Here is a 25,831-nt window from a genome sequence, read left to right as displayed (position 1 = left end):
GTACACTTAATGATATTAGTGATTAGGCAATGCATTCAGCAAGTACTTTTACTTTTAATACTTAAGTATTTTTAAAAACCAGTACATTTTTACTTTTACTTAAGTAAAATGTTAATGTGGTACTTTGACTTTTACTTAAGTACATTTTTTGAGTACTTTCTCCACCACTGGCGGAGTCCAACTCTCACCGGAAACGAGCCCGAGTGACTGCCGGGAATGAGGACCAGACTCTGACACCGGTCCTAGAGGGAGCTTCTGTAGCTCAGAATCAGATCACCAAGGTCCCCTCCTTCAGCTGCCATCCTTTCGACACTGCAACTTTTGTCCCTCCCACAGGTGGTGAGCCCATGTGAAGAGGGAATCACGTCTCCTCTTCGGCTGTGCCCGGCTGGGCTCCATGGGTTTAAAGTCCAGCCCCAAGGGCTCACAAACACACCTCATGATAAATTTTTGCCTTTAACCATTAAAGAGGGAAGTTTACCATTCTCCTCTACTGTGGCACTCCCGCCAGGTTGCTCGCTATCTTTTCTGCGCTCAGTTTCCCTGAGAAAACGCCTCCTGACTGCCGGTGAAAGAGGCGGCCTTTCAGGTTTCCTAGGGGGAGTTGACTTAACCCGTTTTAACTTTTCTGGTGTTATTATTGTGTCTTCTTTAAAGTCTGGCAATAACTTGCCTTCACCCAGAAGCAGAGTTCTTAGATTACGAACTGACTTTGTGTTGGATAGCTGGAGGGTTGCTTCTTGGATGGGTGGTAGAAGTGCGTCTTGTTTATTGTTGATTTCAACTTTGTTTTCATCTTTAGGCCCTTTCAAAGCATTATCATTCTTTACCTTAACCTCTTGGCTCTTTAAGGATTCCTTCAAAGTCTCGTGCTTCATCTTCTCACTGAAATACTTTTTTCTTACAATAAACACTTGGTCGGTAAGTTCTTTAATGCGATTTTGATCCCTCTCCCTGTTTTCGATTAGTGCCTTTATCTGATAATTTAAAGATTTATTTTCTTTCTTAAGATCTTCCCAATCAGACGCTGTGGGCTCAAATCTCTTTTTCACAACCACAGTCTCTTTCTGTGGCTGTGGTAGTGAGGCTAAGAGCTTGGAGGTCTTAGCCTGCTGCTCCAAGAGTTTACTCACCTCACGTTCTTTTCTCATCAGGCGTTGTAGTAATGCCCTGTTTCGCAGTTTTTCCTCAAGTATTACCCCTGAAGATAAACTGAGCCTTGCTAAAAACTCTTCCTTAGTTTTATCTATGACTTGCTCCGTTGGAGTTTTTGAAAGTTTCTTCAGAAAAAATTTATTTTCCTTCAGTGCCTCAGTCAACTCCTTTTCCAGAATTTGTGTCTTGTTCTCCAGAAGTGTGTACTTGTTTTTTTCTCTCATGATCTCCTTATTCTTAATGCTGATGTCGTCGATCTTTCTGGACACCTCAAATTCAAGTTTCTGCACTTGATTTTCATACTTTTCAATCTTCGTATCGTATGCTGCGAATTGAGACATCACTTGCATTTTTTCTGCCTCCATCTTCTCAATCTGCAGTTTTGAATCCCTCGCTTGTTTTTTTGAAGAGATTTGAAGCTCTTGGATTTTATTTCTGTAGCGATTTACCTCAGACAACAACTGATTCCTGTGGGAACTTCGGTCTTCTACCTCTTGTTTTAACTGTGGGATTCTCTGACTTTCCAGGTCTTTTTTTTGCTTGAGAGACCAGTTTAGGTCTAAGGTGAGTGAATCATTTTTCTCTTTTAGAAGCTCAATTTCTCTGTGAGCTTTTTCCAAATTGTCCTGTAGTGCGTCCTCCCTACTGAGGGCTGCAGATCTTTCTCTAAACCGTTGTAAAAAATCCAGAACCATGATAACCAATTCATCTCTAGTCATTTGTTTAATTATGTCCTTTGTTAACAAATCAGTTTGAACTGGCGCCATTTCGACTGTCCGACCGATGTATCAGAAAAATACAATGTTAAATCCAATATGGAAAAACCAAAGTCCGTGCTGAAACTTGAGTTCTGCAAATTTGATTCAGATATAGCTACATTCAAGGTATCTGTCCCTTATGACAACATAACACTTTGACATCATCAGATTCCATCAGTGGAATAATGTAATGTATTCTATGTTTCTAGGCAACAGCAAAGCCAGCTCACTTTCCACCATATTCCTCGGAGGCTTACTGTGCAAACAATTATGGGCCTTACTTTTTTTTCCCTCTTGCTCTCGGCGAAGGCAGATGCTTTTTTCCTCTGCTCCCTCCCTGCCCATCCCTGCCCTCTTTGCTCTGTTTTTGTCGTGTCTTTTTCTCTATTTTTGGAGCCTTTCTTTGCACATCCTCCGAATCTGCAAATTATGGTTCTGGACAACCAATCTCTCAATGCAATTGATCAAATTTATGATGAGAAGACTGGGCACAGGAGAGCCCTCTTGTCCTGCGGGGACACACCTGGTGGGATTCACCCTGGATTTATTCATGATAACAGGATTTTTGCTGTTTAGAACTTGTGGATTCGTGGCTTAACGACAAGTTTGTGACGGACTTGGGCGAACTAGCGAACACTCGGACTGTTGTTGTGGACAGAGACTCAGTCTTTCTGACGTGAGTCTTTCTGAGACTCGCAGACCAGCTGAGGACTCTACTAACGGGATGAAATCCAGGGTTTCCCCCAGAAAAGAGGTTAAGCCCAGTGGAAGGTGGCACCAGGCTCGCCGCCCACCCACCCGCCAGCCGTGATTCATTAAAAATGTGATTAAAGTTTACAGGAAAGTTGAAATATGACTATTTATTATGTGATATTGCACTAATATTTGCACAACTACAGACTTACAAAAAGGCACACTTTTGAAGCTGTTAACTAAAAATACAATCTAAATAAAATCTAATTGTTTGCACTTACGTTGAATCCAACTTTAAAAGCCATACTTATAAACAAATTAAATGAACATGAATTATCAAGTGCAAACAAAGCACCAACTCACGTCTCACATCAAAGCTACTAAATAACAAAAGAAAACTCAAAAAATTAAGAGATGCTCTCCTGTATTGAGCTTTGACCTTTTAGTTTTTGTGGCACATACTGCATGTTGGATTGTAGCAAACAGGAAGTTGCAACAGACGTAAAGAAATGTTTTCTGATCAGAAATCAATTGTGTGTAACCCATGGTGTAACCTGTCCGCTGTGGTAATATAGCGCCCCCGTGCGGCTGTTCTAAAACATAACACTCGGATTGGTTTGAGTTTAAACAAGCTAACAGAGGGTTGGACGGGATGCGCCGGATAAACTGGAATATGATAAAACAGACATTTACCTTTAATGTTCTGATAAATAAAGCTGTAATTTAAAAGGAATGCAATTTCGCTCTGAAGCGGAAGGTAAGTCCCATTTACTACGTGTGTCAGCTGTTCTGCACTCCAGCTATCCTTTGTAGCTTGCTAGCTAAAGGTGAGCACGATGAGTGATAGCTTATTTTTCCAGTCTTGTGAGAGAGTTTGTAGGCACACCGAACATTGTTCAAAGTGTTACCCGCTTAGTTTGCGGAGAACTGCATCAGAAACGATATTTTACCGCTTTTATTAAGTCATATAAAAATGCTGCGTAATTCTGCATGAAGCTATTTAGGCGAGTTGGCTTGCTTAGTTCGGGTTGTAAAATGAACATCCTAGTCAGCACAGCAAGAGTATTATTCCCCATTGTGCAATATTTTTGTTGGTAGTTGTGCCTGCGGTGACACTCCGGTGAACTCAGAATAACTCTTTAATATTCCGCTGGAGGTGACAGTGCTCATAAAATAACCTTCATTATGGAAACTTCATTATTTAACTGTCAAATAGTAGGATCGATGTAATTATGCTAACGAGTGTTTTGCTGACGTGTTTTCCAGGTCAGGTTTGCAACCTAATACCATGAAAGTGTTTTGTTAGATCTATTTACACCTTTTGTTTCAATGCTGAATGTGTTCACACATCTACAAACATTTTAAATCCAGGTCAGTCATACATTCAGGTCACATGTTATACTTTTTATTTGCAGACGGCCCCTGTGGAAGTCCAAAAGTCCCCGGAATTCAATTAAAAATGTCATTATTTGAGTGATTGATTTAAAAATTATGATAATAAAATTGGGTGATATAATTAATTAAGTATATTATGACGTTATTATTGCAATGTTTTGATATACTAAAACAAAAATAAGTATGTATTATTTATTTTATTGTTTAGTTTTTTTCATGGTCATATTCTGCAAAAAAGAGATTTTTCAAAAATTAAGACTTCAAAAACCAAAAATTCAATTTGATAACCTTGGTTTATCGCCCAGCCCTATTGTACTGTAAAATTATTAAATTGTATATGACATGCGGTACATAATTCATCTGACGTCCTTAATACCACAATTAGAACATAGATTTAACCACATTTCAAGCAATATGACGTTTTCTCTGTGTTTTATTTAATAAAAACATCAAAATACTTTCATACTGCGTCTTCAGGGTGAAAGTCATCCTGTCAAGCTGAACGCCGCTGTTAGACCCCGCCATCGTACTACTGAGGCTAACCAAGGTCTGCGTTGGTGTGAAACGCCTCGGTTTCTGGTGCCAAACTCAGGGAGATGGCTTCACCCTTCGTGCCTGTCCCCGTCCCCATGAACAGAGCGATGTCCGGCGGCAGGCTGAGGCGGCCGCAGCGTGCCGCGTCTCTTGGAAGCGTCTCCAGCGGCTCCGAGTCGTCGTCTCCCATCACCAGGTCGGCGGGGGACGAGCGGGGTCGGACCTGCGGGGGGTCAGGATCGCAGCGGCAGTCACGCTGCCCTGAGAGGGCCAACCGCAGCCTGACGCCCCCGCCGCCACAGAGCCCCTTGCCCCAGACCAGGGTGAACGGGACACTGGAGGCATCCGTCCAGTACTCGACGTGCCCTCGCTCCATGTCTGACCCCGCCGGGAGCCAGCAGGCGGAGGAGAGGCCGATCACCCCGACCGTGCTGGGGTACGAGGTCATGGAGGAGAGAGCCAAGTTCACGGTAACAACGTGATTGCCTAGCAACTGCTTTGATTGAGGTTTTTTTTTACTGGTGATCAATTTGTACCAGGGGGTCCAAACACTCTTGACCAAAATCTCCAGCTCAGAAATTCACGCAAGTCAACAAATAAATTTTTGAAAACTGAAGCCACAAAAACGCAGTTTTTTTTATTTTTACAAGGGATGCACCCAAACCCACTCATGTCCGTTCCAATACTGATATCATGCCTGATTTTCTGATACAGAAAATCAGGCATGAATTGATTTAAAATGTTTATTTTTTTAAACACAAATGTAAATGCAATGAATTGGGCATTTATTTTATACACTGCACTGAACCAATAGCTTCACAAGCTCAGTGAAACATGTAAAAACAACACAGCTTTAATTTGTTCAGTCAGTGCAGTTAGGAGTATCAGAGCCAATTTAAAATTAATAATAAAGGTACTGAAACTGACAAAAATAAACTGCAACAAACCTTCTTTCAAATGGTTCTGAAAGTCCAATTAGGAATCTTTAATATAATGTAAAACACAAACAAAAAATCAGTCCAGTGGCTGGAAATGACTTCGAACAGCTTTGGCCTACAGAGACAACTGTGAAAATACAAATTCTCTTAAGCTCCGAATAATCAGAGCTTTTTAAATGTTGTGTTGAGAGGAAGAATTGTGTGTCATGAATTGCCCACAGTGCTAAAATTTAGGGGTGCACCAATTTATCGACCAGCCAATTTATCGACCAGCCGATTTATCGGTGCCGATTTCCTTAATTTTGGGTGATCGGCCGATTTTTACATGTGAAGCCGATCTTATCCACCCATGTTATGTACCTCGGCAAATCAACCACTGTGCTTTTCTTTTTTCCCATAATACTAACAAACCTCCCGACCAGGTCATATCTGCACATTAACAGTTAACAATAGTCACCCCATTGTTGCCAAATCAGCAACTTTCTTGATATATTGAAGAAACATTTCAGACAAAAAAAAAAAGGTATCGGCCAAAATCAGAACCGGTAAGTTAGGCTTTTTAAAAGATCGGTAGTCGGCGGTCGGCCAGAAAACTGCAATCGGTGCGCCCCTACTAAAATGATTTCATTTTATTACACACGTTGCTACATGCTTACAGCTTTAAGTTTCATTTTCTGCAGGTTTACAAGCTCCTGGTGAGGAAAAGTCAAGACGAGAACTGGGTTGTGTTTAGAAGATACACCGACTTCTCCAGACTCAACGACAAGGTGCTTTTGATTATGTATTATTTATTTTCGTAGTGAAATTTTTTTCTGCGTTTCTATGCAGCCGTCCCAGATGTCGAGGACGTTTTCCGCTCCAATCTTTATCTCATGCTGGTGTTTGCAAACACTCTTATCAGGCTGCTTTCTCTCTTGAGCGCACGGTGAAAGCGGTCAGAGCTGGACAAAGAATCTTTCTGTTCTCACACAGCCAATCTGGCCCGAGCCTACAAGGTGGACGGCGCTCTCACGGTTCGGCGAAGGAATGTTTCATACATATTACATACGCAGGAAATCTAGAGGCGTTTGGCGTCTATCCTGCTGGTCTGCACATTCTTTCAGATTAAAGATAATGGGAAGGAATGTACGTCTTCTCTGCTGTTTTTTAAAAATCTTTTTCATGAGACGCCTCCAAAAATCCTGCAGTATTTCTAGCTTCTGAAGTGTCACTGTTCGCGCCGATCATTTGAGTATTTTTGTAATAGTGTCACATAGTACTTTGTTTTTCACTGTTTTATTATATGCAGAGTTTGATTACGTTGTGTGAACTTTTTAACCTGCGAGGTTGTTTTCTGGATGCTAATATTTATCAACCTTTGGATTTTTGAGGTAAAATGAGAAACTCGTGTATTTAGTCGTTGAGGTTTGTAGGTTTTCTGTGAAATAACCCATCAGAGCAGCCAAATGGAACGTGTTAATGTGTAAAACGACTCTCAGGTCATCCCATTGCATAAGGTTTACATTTAGTAAATGGTCACTAGCTAACGCAACTTTCCATGTCAAAGAAGGAAGTTAAGTAATTTCCTAGTTTTTCTTCCTTTGGAAAACTCGATCTCCCAGTGAGGCTGAGGGTAACAGTAGAGACCATGTTGGACTTGTTTTCAACTACAATGGCTGTTTCTGAAAGGAGGGTGGACCCGGCTTGTTGAAACCAATACCAAAAAATAAAGGAAGGAAATTGTCGAAAGCAGCTTATCACATTTACTGATTGGTATATGGCTAATTTTTCCTGTAAAGTTGTTGGTTTATGTAAGTTTTATGCTATTTTTGTTCTCTGTGTGTTTTTTTTCCCCTCCAGCTAAAGGAAATGTTCCCCGGCTTCCGACTCTCGCTGCCTCCTAAGAGGTGGTTTAAAGACAACTACGACAGCGACTTCCTGGAGGACAGGCAGCTGGGGCTACAGGCTTTTTTGCAGAATTTGGTTGCACACAAAGACATCGGCAACTGGTACTTAGCAAAACTGTATTAGTGGACGCTGCTGGTTCAGCTCTTTGTCCTTGTATCTCAACTTAACAGAAAGTCAGCATCGATATCCGATATAAACAGCCTTGAATGTCATTTTACCGCTGATGTGTTAAAAAAAAAAAATCAAGCGTGGTTCTGTTTTTGTGCTTGCTCTCTTTGACAGCCTTCCAGTGAGGGAGTTTTTGTGCCTCGATGATCCTCCTGGGCCTTTTGACAGCCTTGAGGAGAGCAGGGTAAGCACACACACAGTTATTCCTCTTTTCAATCAGTTGAGTAAAAGTCAATAGAAGCTGTATAATATGCCTGATGGATGATCTAGTAATAACCAATGATTTGATGAGAACTCTCTATACCAACAGATGACAAGCAGGAATCTATTTTTAGAGATGCACTGATCCGATATGAATATCTGTATCGGTCCCGATATTGGAAAAAAAATTCTAGATTTGGCATCTGTGATAATGTGCCTGATCCATTACAATGGATCTATTCAGTCTAATTCTAAAAGAAATGTTTTGTGCCAATTCAGCACTGATTTTCTGTATCGGATCGGTTTCGGCTAATATCTAACCTCATATATCGGTATCGAAGTGGGGAAAAAAAGAGTGTATCGTGCACCTCTAGCTATTTTGTGGAAACAAATAGGTAGGGTTGTCCTGGTACAACTGGTACAATACCGATATCACAGCTTTGAGTATTGGCCGATACCAATATCGACTTGATACGATATCAGCACAAATCAGGTATACTTTCATTACTTATTTTGTTGTGTGGAGTATTAGAAAGGGCTTGATCAAGAGATATTACTCCGATACTCACATTTTGGCTGATATCAGACCGATTTTTTGACATCGGTATTGGATTGGAACAGGACTGGAGTAGTCCTGCTGATGTTTCTGAAGTTATAGTCCTCATATATTTAGACCTTACCGCATTTTTGAGCTGCTTTAGTCATATTTGCTGGGTTTATTTTTGACAGCCCCCCCACGTTATGTAACAGAGTGGGTTGGAAAAGAAGCACAAGGCATAAAACGGCAGATTTGTGTTGCTGGAGAGCTCAGTGTGAGAGCAGTTCTGTTGCTTTAAGGAGCGCTCCAGCCAGGTCTCATTTCCTGACACCTGGCTGGCAAGGAAAACCCGAACCAGCACCATCTTGCTTCTGCAGAGAGAAAAGTTATTCAGGTTCCTGAAACGCTTTTTAAAATTTATGCTGCTCAAACATTGTGTTCATCTGGGACCAGCCGTGGGTCTGAGGAACTGCATCTCACTGTTCCTTTGAGTCCAGAACTGATAGGATCAGAAAAGATTCATTCATTAAAGTCAGATGGAAACTGAGCATCCTTCTCATTTTTAGCACAATAACGTTGGAGCGCCCTTTATTTTCCTTTGCACTGATTGGTTATAACCACAAGAGTGGAGATAAGGAAGAGATTAGATGTTAGCTTCTGCAGTAGTGCTGAATTAGTCTCCACCAGAGTGTATTAAGGCATATTAAGGGATATTTGGTGTTTAAATTATTGAAAAAAGCAGCCTTGGTCTCAGGTATTTGTGGATTTTAGTAGTTTGTGAAACGAACAAGAAATAATACGCTATTTCCAAAAGAAGAAAAAAGAGAATGTTTGTTGTGCATTTGTATTTAGCCTCCAGTTTTTATTTACTAAAGCAAACTTTGCATCAGTCTGTCATAGATTAAAGCTTTTTCCCCTCCCTTCAGGCGTTCTGCGAGACCCTGGAGGAAAGCAACTACCGCCTGCAGAAGGAGCTGCTGGAGAAGCAGAAAGAGATCGATTCTCTGAAGAGGAAACTGGAGGAAAAGGAGCAGACCATCCTGATGCTGGAGAAGCACGCCAAGTCAGTAGACCAAAGGTCGCCTTACTGCTGTTTACAGTTGGTTTTTATCGACCCCGTTACTCATGGATGTGTGATTGTTGCAGTGGAGGAAGCTCTGGGTCTCCCTGCGCTCTGTCGGCTCAGGGAAGCGAGAGCAGCGCAGACGCCGATGTGGAGTCGTCTGCAGCAGAGGCGGATCAGGACACGCCCGATGACACGGGGTAAAACACACACCCAGACAGCAAATATTATAAAGATACATGAGTGGATACTCCACCAGGTGTTAAATTACTTCACTTCTCTGCTAACCTTTCGACTTTATTCAATGCAGAACAAATTATCCAAAATGTTGCGTCATATTTGTGAATTGAACCTTCACGTTGGATTCTTGCCTTGCATTTTGGTCACTTTTTATTCCTTTAACAATTTGTCACCTCGCAGGGGGAGAGCATGAATCAGAGAAAGAGGCCCTAATTTCAGAAGAGTAGCTATTGATTGCAGACGAGACTGATTAGAGTCGAGTTCTTAAAAGCATTCCTCGCTGTAGCGAAAGCATAAATACTACAGTGACCCAATCTGACGGGGAGCAAAATGGTTGTTTTATGATGTCCATAAAAGTTTCTGAACATAATTCTGATTAAGTTTTTTACCAGTGTTATTTACAATGAAGGGACGAGTGCATCTAAAGAGAGCTTTTGAAGGACGGCCAGAAATGAAGTGCATAGAATCCCGTTTCTTCACATTCAGCAGGAAAATAAAGACATGCAGAAACAATACTGATGATCTTTTCAGCTGGTTCACAGTGAAAAACACAAAATATTCTTAAAAATGTAAAGACTCAGATTTCAATCGTGATTTTTCACGATTAATAGATTATTGAAATAATTATCAACTTGTTCAACAATAGATTATATAGATTTTAAAAAATCAATTTGCTGAAAGAACAACGTACCAAGCCAAAACTGTGCAAAATATATATATACATTTCGCTTTTAAGATGAAAAAACTTCTTTGGTTTGTAAATATGTTCTACCCAAAACGAATTAATTGCTAAAAGAATCGTTAGTCCCAGCCATAAACAGAGCAAAGATGGAAGCACTTGGCTACATTCTCCTCCGCTGCTGGAACGTGTACAGGGAGTTTCACCTCCTTTCAGACAAATTTGGGGAAATGTATCTGAAATATGAGAGAAATCTGGGCTCCAGTCTGGATAAATCAGAGCTTGTTTGTCAAGAGCAAACATGATTTCAAAACCGTTATAATTATTTTCTAGTCTTTAAAGTGTTCCTGTTTGTGATGGTTTCTTTCCCCCTGCATATTTCACAGCAGGGCAGCTCCGGTCTGAAAGCACAGCGTCTTTACTCGTCAGGTATTCTGAAAGCGAACTCGACGGGCTGAACTGCAGCATTCTTACTAGTAACACGCATCCCATCACCTGTGCTAGAAAGGTGTTCTGTTAAGTGTTGTCAGGGTGTTCAAAGCTGCTTTTTTTTCCTCCCCACATCTGTCTCTACAAGTCTTGCATGTTAAATGTGCCGCTAACTTTGGCGTCTCTCCTGTCTAATGCCTGAAATCGGTCTGTCGGTGTTGCTGTGGAAACATAATTTCTTGTGTTTTTGCTTGTTTTCTCACAGTAGAATGACTTGAAACAATTAAGTGTGACAAAAAGGCAAAAAAAAAAAAAAAATCAGTAAGCAGGGGGAAGTATTTCTTGACAGCACTGCACGATACTTATTTAGATGCTGATGTTGAAGCTGGGGTGAGTTTCTTTTTACCGTGGCAAATTCAGGTGTCTTCTCCCTCACATGATTACTTTCTTTCAGTGTGTGGATGTGATGACACATTTCAAAGCCCAGTGTTTTACCTCCTGAGGCTCGGCAGCTGATGTTTAGAGTAAAAACATCGCTGCCGGCCACAGAAATGCACTGGATAGTGGTGTCACAATACCTGGTTGATTGCAAGGCTTTCATGTTGAGGAAACCTAAGAAGACTCGACCCCCCAGCTGTGGTGTGGATTCATCGTGCAGCCATGTTTTGTTTCTTTCCGACCTTTTTGGACATATTTGTACCTTTTCCACTAATGGCTACTCAGCGCGGCTCGACTCTGTCACAAGGGTTCTCCACTAGTAAGCATTCAGTCGGGCTAAAATCTTGCTAACTGGGCATGTGCGGATGTGACCTGGTGGCCGGGTCCATCAGTCAGCCCTCTCTCATGGCAGAGAAACGGGGACAATGGCTGATTTTCAGACCTTTGCACATGTAGATAATATCGGTTTCACATGCAAGTATCGGTCGATCGCTGAAAATTCAGCAAATCGGGGCTGATTTGCCGGTGCACCGCTAAAAACCACCAGACACCGTGTACAGTTGTGCTGAGACGAGCCGCGCCGCTATCTGCTAGCTGGAAAAGGACCATCATGTTGTACAACTAACACGTTCACTGACTGCTTCTCACACAGTGGTGTGTGTGTTCGCTGTGTGCGTCTCTTTCAGTGCCTGTCTCGCAACTCAGGCTGGTCCTTGCAAAAGTATTTGCTCCCCTTGAACGTTTCCTCAATTTGTCACATTCCAACAGACTTCAGTGAATTTATGCTAGACGTAATTAAAGGTATATGGTTTGTCTGCCAAAGTGCAGATGTCACTTGAGTTCCCGTTGATGTTGAATATAATTTCATTCACAAAGTTGATATTTTAGTGAACAATGTGACCAAATGGCATCATGAAGACCAAGGAACACAACGGACACGTCAGGGAGAAAGTTGCATAGAAGTTTAAACCAGGCTTAGGTATAAAGAGATGGCCTAAACTGAATATCTGAAAAGAAAAATGTTTTCACAACTGTAAACCCACCAAGGCAAAAAGAGCATCAGTCAGAGAAGCAGCCAGGAAGCTACTGGAACTGCAGAGATCCAGTCGTCAGGTGAGAGAGTCTGTTGACAGGAAATCACTTCAACGTACAAAATGTTGTATGTGGAAAAAATTAACAGCACTCTTCATTCTGAAGGGAGGCTTCCCGCTGTAAAGTACAGTGTTGATTAAAGCATGTTTATGGTTTAAAGCGGCCCTGTCAAAGTCCAGAGCTACATTCAGACAAGAATGGAAAGAAATATTTATGTTCACGATTTGGATCTTACTGAGAAAAGGCAAAAACATTCAGTCTGTCTAAGGTCAAAAATGTAAGGTGAACAAACTTACACTGACACTATTGGCTGAATGTAAATTTCATCACACTTTTCAGATTTTTACTGTGAAAAAATTGAAGTCATCTATTATTTTATTTCCACGTCACAATTGAGTAAGTCTTTTACATAAAATCCCAATAAATGACATTAAAGTTTGTGATTATGCCATGACAAAATGTGGAAAAGTCAAAGTTTTATGAATACATCTGCAAAGCACCACCTCTTTCTCCATGTTTTTTCTCTATAACAGTCTGTCGTTGTTTGGTGTTAAACTTGACGTTATTTGCAGTAAGAAGTGAAGTAACCTGTGTGTTTTGTCTCGGCAGTGGCAGGTGTCGGCTCCAGCCGGTGCGGTCCGCCGCCTGTTGGTGCGGCCCGGCCCTCAGCACCTCTCCTCCGGTCATCCAGGTCACTCAGCTGTTCCACAAGAACACTTGAAGCCCAAGTCCAAGCCTTTTCTTTTTTCCTCCAGTTCCCCTCCGCCGTCCAATTGGCTTTGACTTTCACTTCACTTCGCCTTCCTCCATGTTTCAGGCTGGACCTGCTGTTTGACCTCAGAGGGGGCAGAGCTCGACCCGATGCACAGAGAGGAAATGGTTTCACACTGACACCCCTTGTGGGTTATTTAACCCGGCACCCGAAACACTTTATAAAACCCGACAACCTCAAGACGAAAAGCCGATCCGGGTCGCTCTCTAACCTCCTCCTGCTTCTGCCAGGTCGAGTTTTTATAATATTGCCTCCGGAAAGCGTGGCTCCGACAAAACCTGAAGGCTCGAAGACTTTCAGAACCGACAATCGACAACAAAAGCAACCACTGACGTCCCCAGACGTTTGTTGCCTTTTTGAGAAGACGGCTTCTCCAAACAGAGAAACAGCACCCCCTTGTGGCTTCCTGGGCAGATGTACCCAGGTGGGTTATGTCACGGTCGATATCCAGGTACTTTGTGCTCCCACTGACTGTTATCGGTGTAAACAAGCCCTCGGTTTACATCGTGAAGCCAACATTCCCTCTTGTTTTAAGTGCCAAGTGTGGTTTGGAAGCGTCAACAAATCAAGATGGAGGCATGAAATGCAATAGCTGATACGTACACAAATCATTTCATAACTAAATAGAAGAAAGGAAAAAAAAAACCTGAGATCTGATTCCTGTCCTGTTAGTAGTTAAAGTCGTTGTTTAATAATGTAAGGTACACTACAAAAAAAAAAAAAACAGTATTTTTGGTCTAGTTTCTAGTGTAAATATCTTAGTTTTGTCTTATTTCAAGTGTACTGACATGCAAGTAACATCAGCGAAAATATGGGTTTGTTGTAAGTTAGAAATTCCTTTTGCATAAGAGGAAAAAGTACTAGTTCCAACTATAACTAGTACTTTTTCAATTTTAGGAAATAATTGGCTTTAAAACAAGCTCCTATATTTTGCTGAAAAGTTACTTTTATTTTATTTCAAGTGTAATAAGATATTTGCACTAGAAACTAGACCAAAAACACTTGGTAAGATTTAGGTTTTTTTTTGCAGTGTAACACTAAAGACCATTTCAGACAGTTTACTTCCATACATCTACATGTTAACATGCAGCTCAAATGCAGCTTTGTGTTTGAGCTCTGGAATATCTTACATCGACACGTGCACTTTAAGATATTGAACTCTGGATTATTGCAATTTCTGTAAAAATAATTTGCTATTTACACTTGATGTATTTAATTTGCTCAACACTCAGTCAGATTTTTACTTTTTTTTTTTACTTTCCAACAATCTCAGTTGACATTGGGGTGTTCAGGTGACTTGATCGGCCAAGTGACCGTGAGTTAAAACTACAAGAGAAAGATGGTGAACCAAGACTTAGCAAAGAACAGCCCATCTTTTACATTGCGAATGGTGCTAATTAACTTCTCCAAAAACGTCACACCCAGACTGTTCCTGGCGAACACGTCACACACACACAAGCCATACTTTTTTTTTTCCCAATCCAAGCAACTCTGGAGAGGCAGACGCATATGTGGCTTTCGCTCTTTAATCGTCATTTAACGAAGGGGTCGGGGGCTGAGCAGCCGATGGCGTCTCACGCTCGGCCTGGAACGGCTCGGGTCTTGCACTTTATGGATGAATGGCGAAGCTTAACGACTGCTCGGATGTTGTTTTTACTCTTTCTACAAAGGCCACATGCCTTTTTGATCACTACAAGCCGTCTTAATTTCCGACGGGGTCTAAAACGTTAATATTTTGTTTATGATCTGTGCCGCTCTGGATATTTGCCTCTTGCCTCATTAAGTGCCTTGAAGGGTTGTGGTGTTGTTTCTTTTTGTTCTCTTAGCTTTTCTTCTGATGAGTTGGGATTGCTTTATAGATTTATGCAGGACATGAAACATATGCTCTCTCTCCCTGTGATAGAAAGGTTTTAAATAACACTCTTGTGTGTATATAATGTTTTGAATAGATATGTCTTTGTAATATTACACAAATTGAATCTTAGCTTATTTACACCTGTAGTTTCACTTTAAAAATATATAAACATATATGCGAACAAGAGGATCCAAAATATGAAAAGGATACTGTAGACACTGTAACACGCGCTGCTTATCATGTAAAAAATTTAATATTCACGATTAAAGAGGGAGTAACGTATTGAACACACCTACCTTTGTTTTCTGTTTTCTTATGTTTAAAGTCGGTGTTACCACGGCAATAAATGTTACCAGGTTTCTGTGAAATAAAATTTTGGATCTATCTGCTGTTAAGATATTGTGACTTTTTAAGGGGAGGGGGAGAAAGACGCTTTCTAAAAGTTGTAATTATTTAATGTGGAAAAATAGACTGTCGTTACTCATAATGATCACTTTTCAGCTCTTAATTTCCCAAAGTGCCGCTTTGTTGCTGAGCGCCGTTCACTAAATTAGCGGTTTTCGCTCATATGGGACCCATTTCAGATGTTTGACATGACGGAGTCGGCTTAAGTCAGACGTTTTGTTCAAGACGCAGTTTATCAAAACGCTGTTCTTGTGCTGCCTCTTTTATTGCCCCTCTGAAATGCGAATGGGGTTGGGCCGGTTCACGGTGTCCCGGTTTCAGTTTGTTTGCCTAACAATGTCATGGGTCAAAGAACATTTACAGATTTTTCTTCTTGAAAGAACGACTGCAGTTTTCATTTCATTTTTATTTCACTCGCTCAATAATACATATGAATAGTTCATGTAACTTAACGAAATCATGAGTGAAAGTTAGCTCAGACTATTACAGACATATTTCAAATTCACAGCTTATTCAATATCGTTCATTATAATTATTTCCGCATTTCTTTTAAATGTAGAAAGGGATTTGGATCGCTTTATCTCATGTCAAGCTTGTTCCTTAAACTGACACCTTTAACGAATGCATCTTTCCATCGACGCCGTTCTGAATCTAAATCTTTTGGAAATTTGTTCCTTCTAAGTTGTACTTGCATTCTCTTTACAAATCTGTTTTCAGTATTGCTTGGTAAATCTTACGTGCTTGGTGCATACATTTTAAAATACCACACTATCAATTGATAAAGTTTCATGTACAAACTTACTTACGACTCTTAACAGGACTCTGTTGAATTTGTTGGATTTTTTCTTTACGTTTAGATAAGATTTCCATGACAGATTTTTATCAGTGAGAACATAAAAAACCAGAGAACTTAACTTCTTCTGTGATTTTTTTATTTTATTTATTTTTTGGTATCTCGACTCCTTCAACATGTAATTGTGCATCAGTGAAATTAAATTAAATTAAACATTTCCCCTTTTTGTCAACAAACTTTAATTTTCCGTATTAGAATTTTAAATGAAGGACCAAAAGAGAATCGCTTATAAAAAGGAAGGTGATGCTTTGGTTATCGGTTGTGAAAATACCACATAGCACAACATAACTACATAAAAGAAGTGTCAAAGCCCCTACTTGAGAACTTTATAACTTGCCATTTGACACAACAAAAACAATTTAGGTCAAAGTTGTCTCTTAAATTTCAGACGACCAGATGAAAACATCTCCATCAGCTCCCGTCTGTGTTATCCATATCCGTGTCTTCAGCATGCGTGTCAGGAAGCGGTGGAAGGGCTTTAGGTAAACTGATGAGTACGTGTAGATAGAATTAAGGAGATCACCATTCCAGCAAACCATAATTGTCTCCATGCTCTCCTCAATACTTTTCTTGGGATCATCAATTACAAAACCCAACGTGGCAAATTAGATAATTTGACCGACTTTTGGAGAAGTTATCTATAGACCTTTGTTGATTTTTGCTTTCTGCTCCTGATCCAAAGTTTGCGCCACAGTTAGAGGAAGCTAACTCTCCTGACTTGCCTGTTGCTACTTATAAAGCAGTTAAAATCACTTGACAGCAGGTTTTTCCTAAATAGAAACTTCACACAGAGTCCAAATTGTGCAACGCTTGGTAGAGGTGAACCGAAAGTAGAAAATCAGGCTAATTGAAAATGCTATACTGCGGGTAAGAAACGGTCATAAGGATGCAGTTATGTTCCATTTCTTTTTGCGTCCAAAAGATGTTGTAATCGACACTTGTTGTGCCGAGAGAAATTTAGAGAAATTCAGAATCATTTATGAGAACTAAGGCGGCTTTTCAAGATTATGCTGTCCTTAATTTCACCGTTTACTTTCCCCGAAGGTTTTGCACCTATAAATAACTTGGTGAAAAGTTTTATTACTGTTCTCTCACTGATCCCTTTTGAGGAACAGTTCTTTGAACTGAGTGTGTGCTAATTTCAGGTCTGAAGAATTACCCACAGGAACATGACTGGATCACTTACACCTGGAAAAAGTCCTTTAATCTGAAGTCAATCATGAAACTTCTTTGCTTTTAATGCTCACCAAATAGATTTTCATGCCGTTTCCTGTATCACTGATATACTTTCCTCTGCCTTCATCACACACTTTACATTTAAGAAACGGAACAATGCAGACTCTTTCTGCTGCATTGCTCCAAACCCCATTAGTTATTGTTGCTTTATGCTTTGCCACTTTTGGAGAACACATTTTAAGCAAGAAACATTAATAACAATGAATCAAGGGAAAGCTATGTACTGTTAGTTGAAACAAAATGGGGTCAGGTTCATGAGTCATCTTTCTCTGCTCTTTCTTACCAAAGACCATTGGCGGCTAAGCATGTTACGTGTACTCGGGTTTACTTTTCTTGCATCTCTCTTTTTAACAAACAGCATTGAACTAAATGAAACCGTTTATGAGCAGCTATAAACTAAGTGCTTAAACTTTTTGGTCTGTTTAGAGTTTTAGGCTTATTTATCGTCTCTCCTTTTTAGATTGCCGTTTATCTTTTTTTGGGTTCAATTTACTTACTGTTTTTTTTTTTTTGTGTGCACTTTTTTTTGTCCCTGTTGGTCTTCTTGATTTAATTATGCTCTGTTTACTTATTAGTTTTTCCTCTCATTTCCCTCTAATTACCTGTTTTTCCCCATCAAGTACGCCTTGTTACTGATGCACCATCTGCTCCTGGTTCCGTAATCACCACCTCTGGTTAAATACTTCTCATTTTAATCAGCCGTTTGTCAGATCTGCCTGTTATTTTGTCTTGATGTCCCTGAGTTCTTGAACGTGCATCCTATAGCTGCTCCTTTTTATTTTATTATACTAAACCATTAAATATAATTCTGCTTACCTCCTTCACGCGGTTTGGTCCTCTGTTTCCACCACTTATGACAATTTTCTTACATACAATGAAGCCCAAACTTATTTCAACCACTGGCATTTTATTTTCATTCACCCATAATTCTTCTTAACCTGCTTCTTGTGTGTTTACACCCTGTTTTGATGAGTCATCTTTGGTAATGAGCTCCCAAGTTTTTGAGGTTGGAAGGCCTTCTTGCTGTCATGCTAATCTTTAAATCTGTCCTCATTAGATTCAAGCCAGGACTCCGTCTGTTGAAAAATGTAAAGTCAGATTAAACATGCTGGTAAGATAAAAATGTTACTTTAAACCTTAAATTGCAAGAGGAATCAATATTTTGGGACTTAATTGTAGAGTGTTTGATCAACCGTCATAGCTTGAGAGCTAGCAAGACGCTAGCTAGCTTAAAATGTTTTGTAGTAGAAAAGTTTTCACATCTACTTTAATATTTGGCATGTACATAAAAGCAAAATAAACTGGGTCAATGTGTGATTTAAAAGGTTATCTGCAGGTCAGATTACAAGAAACCAGCACTAGCATATTAGCTTGTGAGGTGACGAGATCTTCGTTCTGTCTTTAAGACTCACGACAAAGCTAATGACATCAGGAGACACTAAATGTATTTAACTCACTCTCACCCATTAATGAAACACATGATTCAAGTGTAAATAGCCGTCAGATGCTGTTGACCTTTAGCCTGTACAGAAAAACAAACTAACGCAAATATAAGATATTAATAAAAATATTTTATTTATTTATTTATTTATTTTGAACAGACAAAAAAGAGAAGAAAAATATGATTAACTTTGGGTCAAACTCAGAGGTGTCTATGTTGAAACGGGCTTTTTTCTTGTTCAACACGCTCAGTATGTGATTAGCTTTACTTAGTCATACACTGAGCACTGTGGACATTAAATCCAATTCACTAATTTAAATGCCCACATTTAAATCAAATATGTATCCTTAGACAATCCCTTGCAAAATATTCAAAACCCTTAGTTACATCAAAGTCATAAAAGGAAATAACATAAATGCGTAGCACTGAACATTAAAAAATACACACAATCATAAAACGGGACAGTAATTATTAAAAGCTGTTTTATGGTATGTACGCAAGACATACAGCTAAATTAAATTTTGATCCTAACGAATGGTGCAACATCAACAGTTCTGAGAAGTTTTAAAACACATTTAGCTTGGTCTTAAATCTACAGGTTTGTTTGGGTTTTTTTTTTAGTCAGCAAGTTTGCTGACAGTTTGTTCATTTCGGAATTTCTGGCTTTTGATTCTGCATTCACAGCAGGATTTCTTTATGTTTCAGTCAATTATAAAACTTCAGGACCGCTCTAGCAATACTGTAACATCTACAGGGACGACAAAAACAAGAAATTGACTTAATAACTGACCTAAACAAGGATATTTTACTCAAACACATTTAGAAATAACTCAGACCACTTCTGTGTTATTTTGGTCAGCTAGCTTTACTTCCTCTTATACAAGCTAGTAGTGAGTAAAGTACACAAAGCTTTCGATTTCAATCTCACCACGCACACCACATTTACCCAGTTTTCACAAGCAGATTCATTCAGCAAGAAAGACCAAGAGGAAAACTCCCAACAGGGCCCTTTTCCGTGACCCAGTATTAATCTAAGGGTGTTCACTGGTTCTTGGTCGGGTGCCAGGCCTCCTACTGGCCTCTGCAGCAGAAAGTAGCAGTAAAATGTCCGTGGATGGGCAGATTGACGTCTCGTGAATCACATCCATGTGGTTTGAACTTGCTGGTGTCGGGTACGTGGCCCCAAAGCACACAAATAGCTATGTTTTGATAAACTACAGGCCAGAAATTTCAACTCCACGCAGCATGGAGCCGCACAAGCAGGCAGAGGAAAAGATGCGATTGAGGAAGGAACCGACTTGGATTAACCGTTCTAAGCGGCTTGGACGGGTTTCGCTCTAAAAACAGGATAAAAACTAGAAAGAACCTTAATGATTTAAGGTTCTCTTAAACCACGCTGATATTTTGCTTTGCTTTCATACCAAACAGATACTTTGCCCAGATGAGATATTAGTTCTTTGTTTTTGGATTCAGTACTGTGATATATTTGATTCGTAAAACCAGATGGATTGTCTGCTACAATGTTTTTGAGGTGGGAGTTGTTTTAAGTCCAGTTTGACTAGCCTCAAGGTCCAACTCTGCAGTTGTACAAATTTATATATATATATATATATATATATATATAAGATTTGTTTCTGAAGATATTTGTTGTTTTTATGTCTTCAGTAATTCGCTAAACTGACAGCAGTCTTAACTTTGTAGAAAGGGAATCTGTAAATTATTGTTGTTCCTTTTTTTGCTTGTTTTTTGTTTGTTTGTTTGTTGTTGTTTTTTTTGCACAGGTGTGGAATTAAATAGCAAGTACACATTTTCCAAAACTTTTTTGTATTTATTATTAGCTCTTTGTTTTGCAGATGGAGTGCCCCAGGGATCTGTGTTAGGCCTTGTTTTAGTCCCTGTTTTTATTAACACAGGGAAAATATGGTTACATTTAAAGTTGACATTTGTGCATAAGACAGTGGATCGTTTCATAGGCTCTACTTTGAGATATATCATTGGTAATCTAGATTTTTTTAATGTTTGTGATTCTCCCTGTATTAGATTTTATGTATCTTTGCTCTAAACGTCTTATAACAAGTTTGTGCAGGATGGTTTACTTCATAACCTGGTTTTTTTTATAATCAGCTATGTCTAAGAATAGCACTGGTATATTTTTATGCACAAACGTGCCGACTTTTATACACTAAGTTGGTGGAAAAATTTCCCTCGTTTATTTTTAACACCTTTAAACATTTGCTATGACTTGGGTATTCATTAAATCACTCAGTTTGTTCTGGGCTGATTGAAACAATTTTATCTTGTTTTTCAACTAGATCATTTAAAATTCGTTCGAGTACGCTAAAACATTTTGTTTCTGTCTCTGAAAGTCTTTGAAGCTCTTTTGGAAACTGAATTTGTCCATTCAGAGCATAATCAAGTCTAGCTGGACTTTTGATTTGTAATATGTTAACTGTTTTATACACTAAGTCGGTGTCAAACTTTGTGGCTCCTGACTTGTGTTGTGTGAGCTGCCATCTTGGCCAGCTCACACTTTAAAAACAGATTTATTCGCAAGGTTATTAAACAAATAAAAACGTTTTTTTGATTGAGTATTGCTACAAAACTGAACGTTGTACAATTTCTCGCTGCAATGTGAAACGGCAGCACGAAAACTTTGGGCCGTTTCACTTGCATATCTGAAAATGATTTAGACAGTAATACTCTTTATTTTTCAGTCATAAACAGGATTGCAATGGAGCTCCAACTTTTGACAGACTTTATTTTATTTAAACTATTTTAAAGCAAATGATGAGTGTTATGTTATAAATACATGCAGGGTCTTAACTGGAAACACGCGTCACTGTTGTTTGTTCTGCTGACAGGCAGGGAGGGGTGTGTGTGCTGCAAGTGTGAGCCTGCCTTTCGAATAAGTACGAGCTGAGGACCACAGGGAGGCAGAGAGCAGGGCTCCTTCCACTCATAGTCAGTATGAAGTTGGCAGTTCACTGTTTGTGCTTTCTGCATTTCGTCCTTCTGAGTTTTGGACTGGACACTTACATTTCACTCAGCAGAAGCAAAGCCTTTCACAGTGATGGTAAGTGACTTGGAGAGAGTTTTTTTTTTTTTTATCTATTTTTTGCATTGATGTAGCAAGTAAGTTACACAAGTTATGCTGATAAGACGTAAAAACAAATGACTGCAACAAATGACTGAACAATCACGAGTTGAAATGTAATGAAACCACGACACATTTATCAAAACTTATAGAATAGGTTTAACCATTTAACCATGCAAAGTTTGATTAAACTCATGGTTAATTGTAAATTTAAATTATTATTTTTTTAGCATTTCAACTGGACCGTGGTCATTATTCACAGGTCTGGAAGATATAAAATAAATGCATTTGAGTCCGCAAGTGAAATATGAACTGGTCTTTATAGTTCAGTGATAATGAACTATGAATTTAACCCTCTAATAATTTATACACTTGTCACGTTCAATTTCAGAGTATTTTTTTTTTTTATTTTACCAATATGTTTCAATTGACTGGAAGTAATGCTTTATCCTGTGTTAACATCCAAACCATTGCTTGGTGATTTTATATCATTTTTTGGCATGATATTTTTATTTAAATTCAAGATTTTTCTAAAATAATTTTTAAAAATATATTCTTTTCACTTCGTGTTATCTTTTGACAGATGCCAGCATCTTATCAGAAACAAACTTAACTGAACTGAATGAAAATAAATTTTAAGTAAAAATAATTTGAATAATTTTGGGCTTGACTATATATAACTGCTTGAACTTACCTTTTTTTTTTTTTAGAGCATTTTCATAAAAAAGGTTTTGTGTTAAGAGTACACATCTAATTAAGGCACATAATTACCCATTATGACTCTTTCTCCTGACAATCACAGCTGAGATGGCAACGACTCCCTCAGGGTTGTGAAGCTATGCTAACTAGCAAGTTTGGCGTTAGCATTACTCCTGTTGATAAACTTTGCTTCAACGCAGAAACTTTATCAACCACAAGTCTTACAGAAGTTCTTAAATTTGACAAAATTCATATATTTATTATACGACCTTCATAAACGTAGCCTTACTAATCTCTGCTGGACAGCATACAGAATGGGTCAAGTTTAGATGGGATTTGTTTGCTAGCCATTGTCAAAATAAAATGCTTGAACAACATTTTTTTTTCAATGGCTCGTGTAATAGTCTCCAAAATTATTATTTTTTTATTGTGTGCGTACATTTCATGGGGCTTGACACAGACCGCTAATCTTAAACATGGTACTAATTCTTCAATGGGAAGAACAAGGTAATACAAAACGTATACATTTCACTGTCAGTGCAGACATGATGGGAACTCTGAGGTATTCTGTACAAACGGCCCTGGTCTCTGGTGCTGCAGAGCTTTATGGTAGGAAGTGATTTGTGTTATAAATGAGACAGTTTTATATACGCCTTGATTTATTGCCACAGAATGGACTGTTTTCATCTGTGTCATAGTAGGCTGTGCAGATATCAGAAGAAAAGAGGGGAAAAAGGAGCCTTAGTCATCAGGGTTATCTAAGGTTTGATCTGGAAATAGAAGTTTATGTGTCCAACACAAATTGACCGCAACTCTACATGAAACCTCAACGTTTTAAACTGCCTTCGACTCCATTTACACTTCGTAGATCCGCACTATGAATCAGTCAAGCGAAACGAGAGGCGTGAGCCGGCCGCGACATCCTGTCACCTGTCAGATACTGACCTTTGGAACACAAGCGCAACCATTAGCTCGTCCGTCTCAGCAGGCGCTGCGGTTGCTGCAGCATCAATCTGAAAACTTTTTAATGGGCTTGAGGGAAATTCTGCTGAAGAAGTGACAAAGGTTAAACTCTGTTTTAGGAGCGAGGATTTCTTTCAGTAGTAAAATGCGAGGGTTGTCCAGTTTCATCTTGTATTGCAAATTGGATGTTCAGGTGTATTTCATCTGACAGAATTTTTTTTTTTTTTGTCAAAAAAAGCAGGTTTTAAGTTATGATGCAGATTAGAAAACGCAAAAAAAAGTTACTGCGCTGAGCTTTCTAAAAATAATAAAGTAGCTGCTGAGGACAGTTTTAAGTTTCAGAAATATGCACAAAAGAACTTCAGTAGACAGAAAAAGAGGAATTTGTATATTGCTTATCTTTAGATCATTTATTTTATGCTCTATAGTGGAAGTTTTTACAGCAGAACCTCTAACCCATTTTATTGGGATTTTATGTGACACGCCAAGACGGGGTATGCATGAATGTGAACTGGCAAAAAAAAAAGAAAATAATATTTAAAAAATATTTTACAAACAAAAATCTGAAAAGTGTGGGTCGTTTTGAATTTATCCCTAAATGACTCCCCTAAATTAAATCCAAATTTCAGATATCACCTGCTAAGTCCAGACCAGGTTTGAGCATAGAGTAGCGGCAGTATTATGCTGTGGCTTTTGTTTTGTTTTTGTTTTCAGGAGGCACAAGGAGGCTGGTTGGAGTTGATTAAAAGCTGCAAAAGACTGCACAACAATCCAAAAATATACAGGCTTAGCTAAAGTCATAATATGTTAGAACGGCCTAGTCTAAGTTCAGATCTAAATCAAACTAACAGTCTTTGGTGAACTTGAAAACTAACGTTTACAGATATTCTCTACTTAATTTGTCTTTTGAGTTTGAGGTATTTTTGCAATAGGCATACAGCAAAAGCTCTCGGCTTTCATGGCAGTAAAAGCGGAGCTTCCTCAAAATATTGACTCACACCTTTCGCATTGAATGTTTCACAAAGTGAAAACATTGAAAAGTTACACCTTTTAGACATTATTTGCGAAAATAAAATCTGCAAAAGCAGTTATTCTTACAACATGAATTTTTAAATCCTGTCAAAATTCATGTTCATTGTGCTCAATGAACAGTACCATACACGCCTAGCTTACCAATATTTCAATAACAGTCTTTGAAGATTCTTTACTAATTGTATTACCACACCTGACAGAAAAAGAGAGCAATTCCATGTTTCTTATCTCACACAAGCAAGATGGACCAGAAATACACTACTAACTTCTAAAAACGTTTAAAAAAAAAATAAAAAAATAAAAAATAGAATATAAAAATAAAAAGTATTTTTGATAATTATGATAAACTCAGTGCTGCTCCAAGAACATTTTTCCAAATCCTGCTTCTGGGTGCTAATCAAGAGCATCATATTAGAAAATGTGTAAATTGTGCAATTATATACTTCAAACAAGAGTTTATGGGAGGAAATTATATTAAAATTATTTTAAAATGTCTTTAGGAGTTTACAAAAACTAAAGGAGGAAGTAGAAAAATTGTTTTTATAACGGTATAAAATAAGAAGACAAGCTGATGCAAGTTTTTTTTTTTTTTATAAATTCTTATGTGGATTTAAGTTTGGACTTTGACTGGGCCTTTTGAACGCACATTTATTTCAAAGTATCAAAGTAAAGAGGGCTTAATACGAATGTTTGCTTTGCCTCCTTTTTCAGAGTTTTGTTCAGACCCATGTGTGCTTTGCCTTTTGGCTTCACAGTTAGAGGGAGTTCAGTCAGATAGAAACATGCTTTTCATCTAAACATCTCATTTTATTTCAGCAACTTATGTAAACCAAGACAGAGTGAGAACTCTGTTTGCCAGGAGGGCACTGTATGAACAGCAGAAGATCCACGAGACAGTGAGTTGAACATCTTTAAAAAAATAATAAGTTTGTTGAGCATTTAACATTTTTCATCTAACTCCCCCACCCCCTCTAAAATACACATCATCTCTCTCAAACTTCCAGAAAAAGTCCAGCATTGTTCCTCCTCCTCAGCCTCAAAACGACGTTTCTCGTCCCAAAGCGGTGCCGAAGCCCCAGGTGACGGCCAGGTGCTCCCTGCTGGGACAGAGCTGCGTGCCGCTGTGCGGCTGCTGCGATCCGTGCACAACGTGCCACTGCCGCTTCTTCAACGCAATCTGCTACTGCCGGCGAGCGGAGCAAGCGAGGCCACGATGTGGGAGTAAAAAGACAGCGAAGAGAAGAAAGTCAAAGACGCAACTCTAAACACGCAC

The 25,831-nt window shown here is 39.1% G+C and overlaps 3 protein-coding genes across 5 annotated transcripts in view; 2 read left to right on the top strand and 1 right to left on the bottom strand.

Moving 5' to 3' along the window:
• The window catches only part of LOC103482326 (leukocyte elastase inhibitor A-like), a gene marked incomplete at its 5' end in the record, with an annotated part of 3,815 nt that extends 3,548 nt beyond the window's left edge, over positions 1-267 (bottom strand). Inside the window, one exon of the mRNA XM_008438422.1 lies at positions 189-267. Coding sequence (XP_008436644.1) covers positions 189-267 — 79 coding nt within the window. The remainder of the gene's footprint in view (positions 1-188) is intronic.
• Positions 268-3,190: 2,923 nt separating this feature from the next.
• snx16 (sorting nexin 16) lies at positions 3,191-13,908 on the top strand. Of its 3 annotated transcripts, XM_008438315.1 has the most exons (9): positions 3,191-3,363; positions 4,479-5,005; positions 6,154-6,240; positions 7,313-7,461; positions 7,643-7,712; positions 9,194-9,330; positions 9,414-9,530; positions 10,636-10,678; positions 12,818-12,900. In XM_008438315.1, exons 2-8 carry the CDS (start codon positions 4,598-4,600, stop codon positions 10,652-10,654), a joined length of 987 nt encoding a protein of 328 aa, XP_008436537.1. In that variant the 5' UTR covers positions 3,191-3,363; positions 4,479-4,597; the 3' UTR covers positions 10,655-10,678; positions 12,818-12,900. The 3 variants fall into 3 exon arrangements, with proteins under 3 accessions (XP_008436537.1, XP_008436534.1, XP_008436535.1); XM_008438312.1 differs by lacking the exon at positions 10,636-10,678 and having other exon boundaries at positions 12,818-13,908; XM_008438313.2 differs by lacking the exon at positions 12,818-12,900 and having other exon boundaries at positions 10,636-10,996.
• Positions 13,909-21,435: 7,527 nt separating this feature from the next.
• On the top strand, positions 21,436-25,825 carry LOC108165703 (U13-lycotoxin-Ls1d-like). The gene is made up of 3 exons (XM_017301842.1): positions 21,436-21,843; positions 25,375-25,454; positions 25,563-25,825. Exons 1-3 carry the CDS (start codon positions 21,738-21,740, stop codon positions 25,821-25,823), a joined length of 447 nt encoding a protein of 148 aa, XP_017157331.1. The 5' UTR covers positions 21,436-21,737; the 3' UTR covers positions 25,824-25,825.
• The last annotated feature ends 6 nt before the right edge of the window (positions 25,826-25,831 follow it).

Source organism: Poecilia reticulata, linkage group LG20 (genome assembly GCF_000633615.1).
Source record: "Poecilia reticulata strain Guanapo linkage group LG20, Guppy_female_1.0+MT, whole genome shotgun sequence".
Lineage (NCBI taxonomy): Eukaryota > Metazoa > Chordata > Actinopteri > Cyprinodontiformes > Poeciliidae > Poecilia > Poecilia reticulata.
Note: the sequence above shows the minus strand (reverse complement) of the source record. Positions and strands in the feature narration are given on the sequence as shown.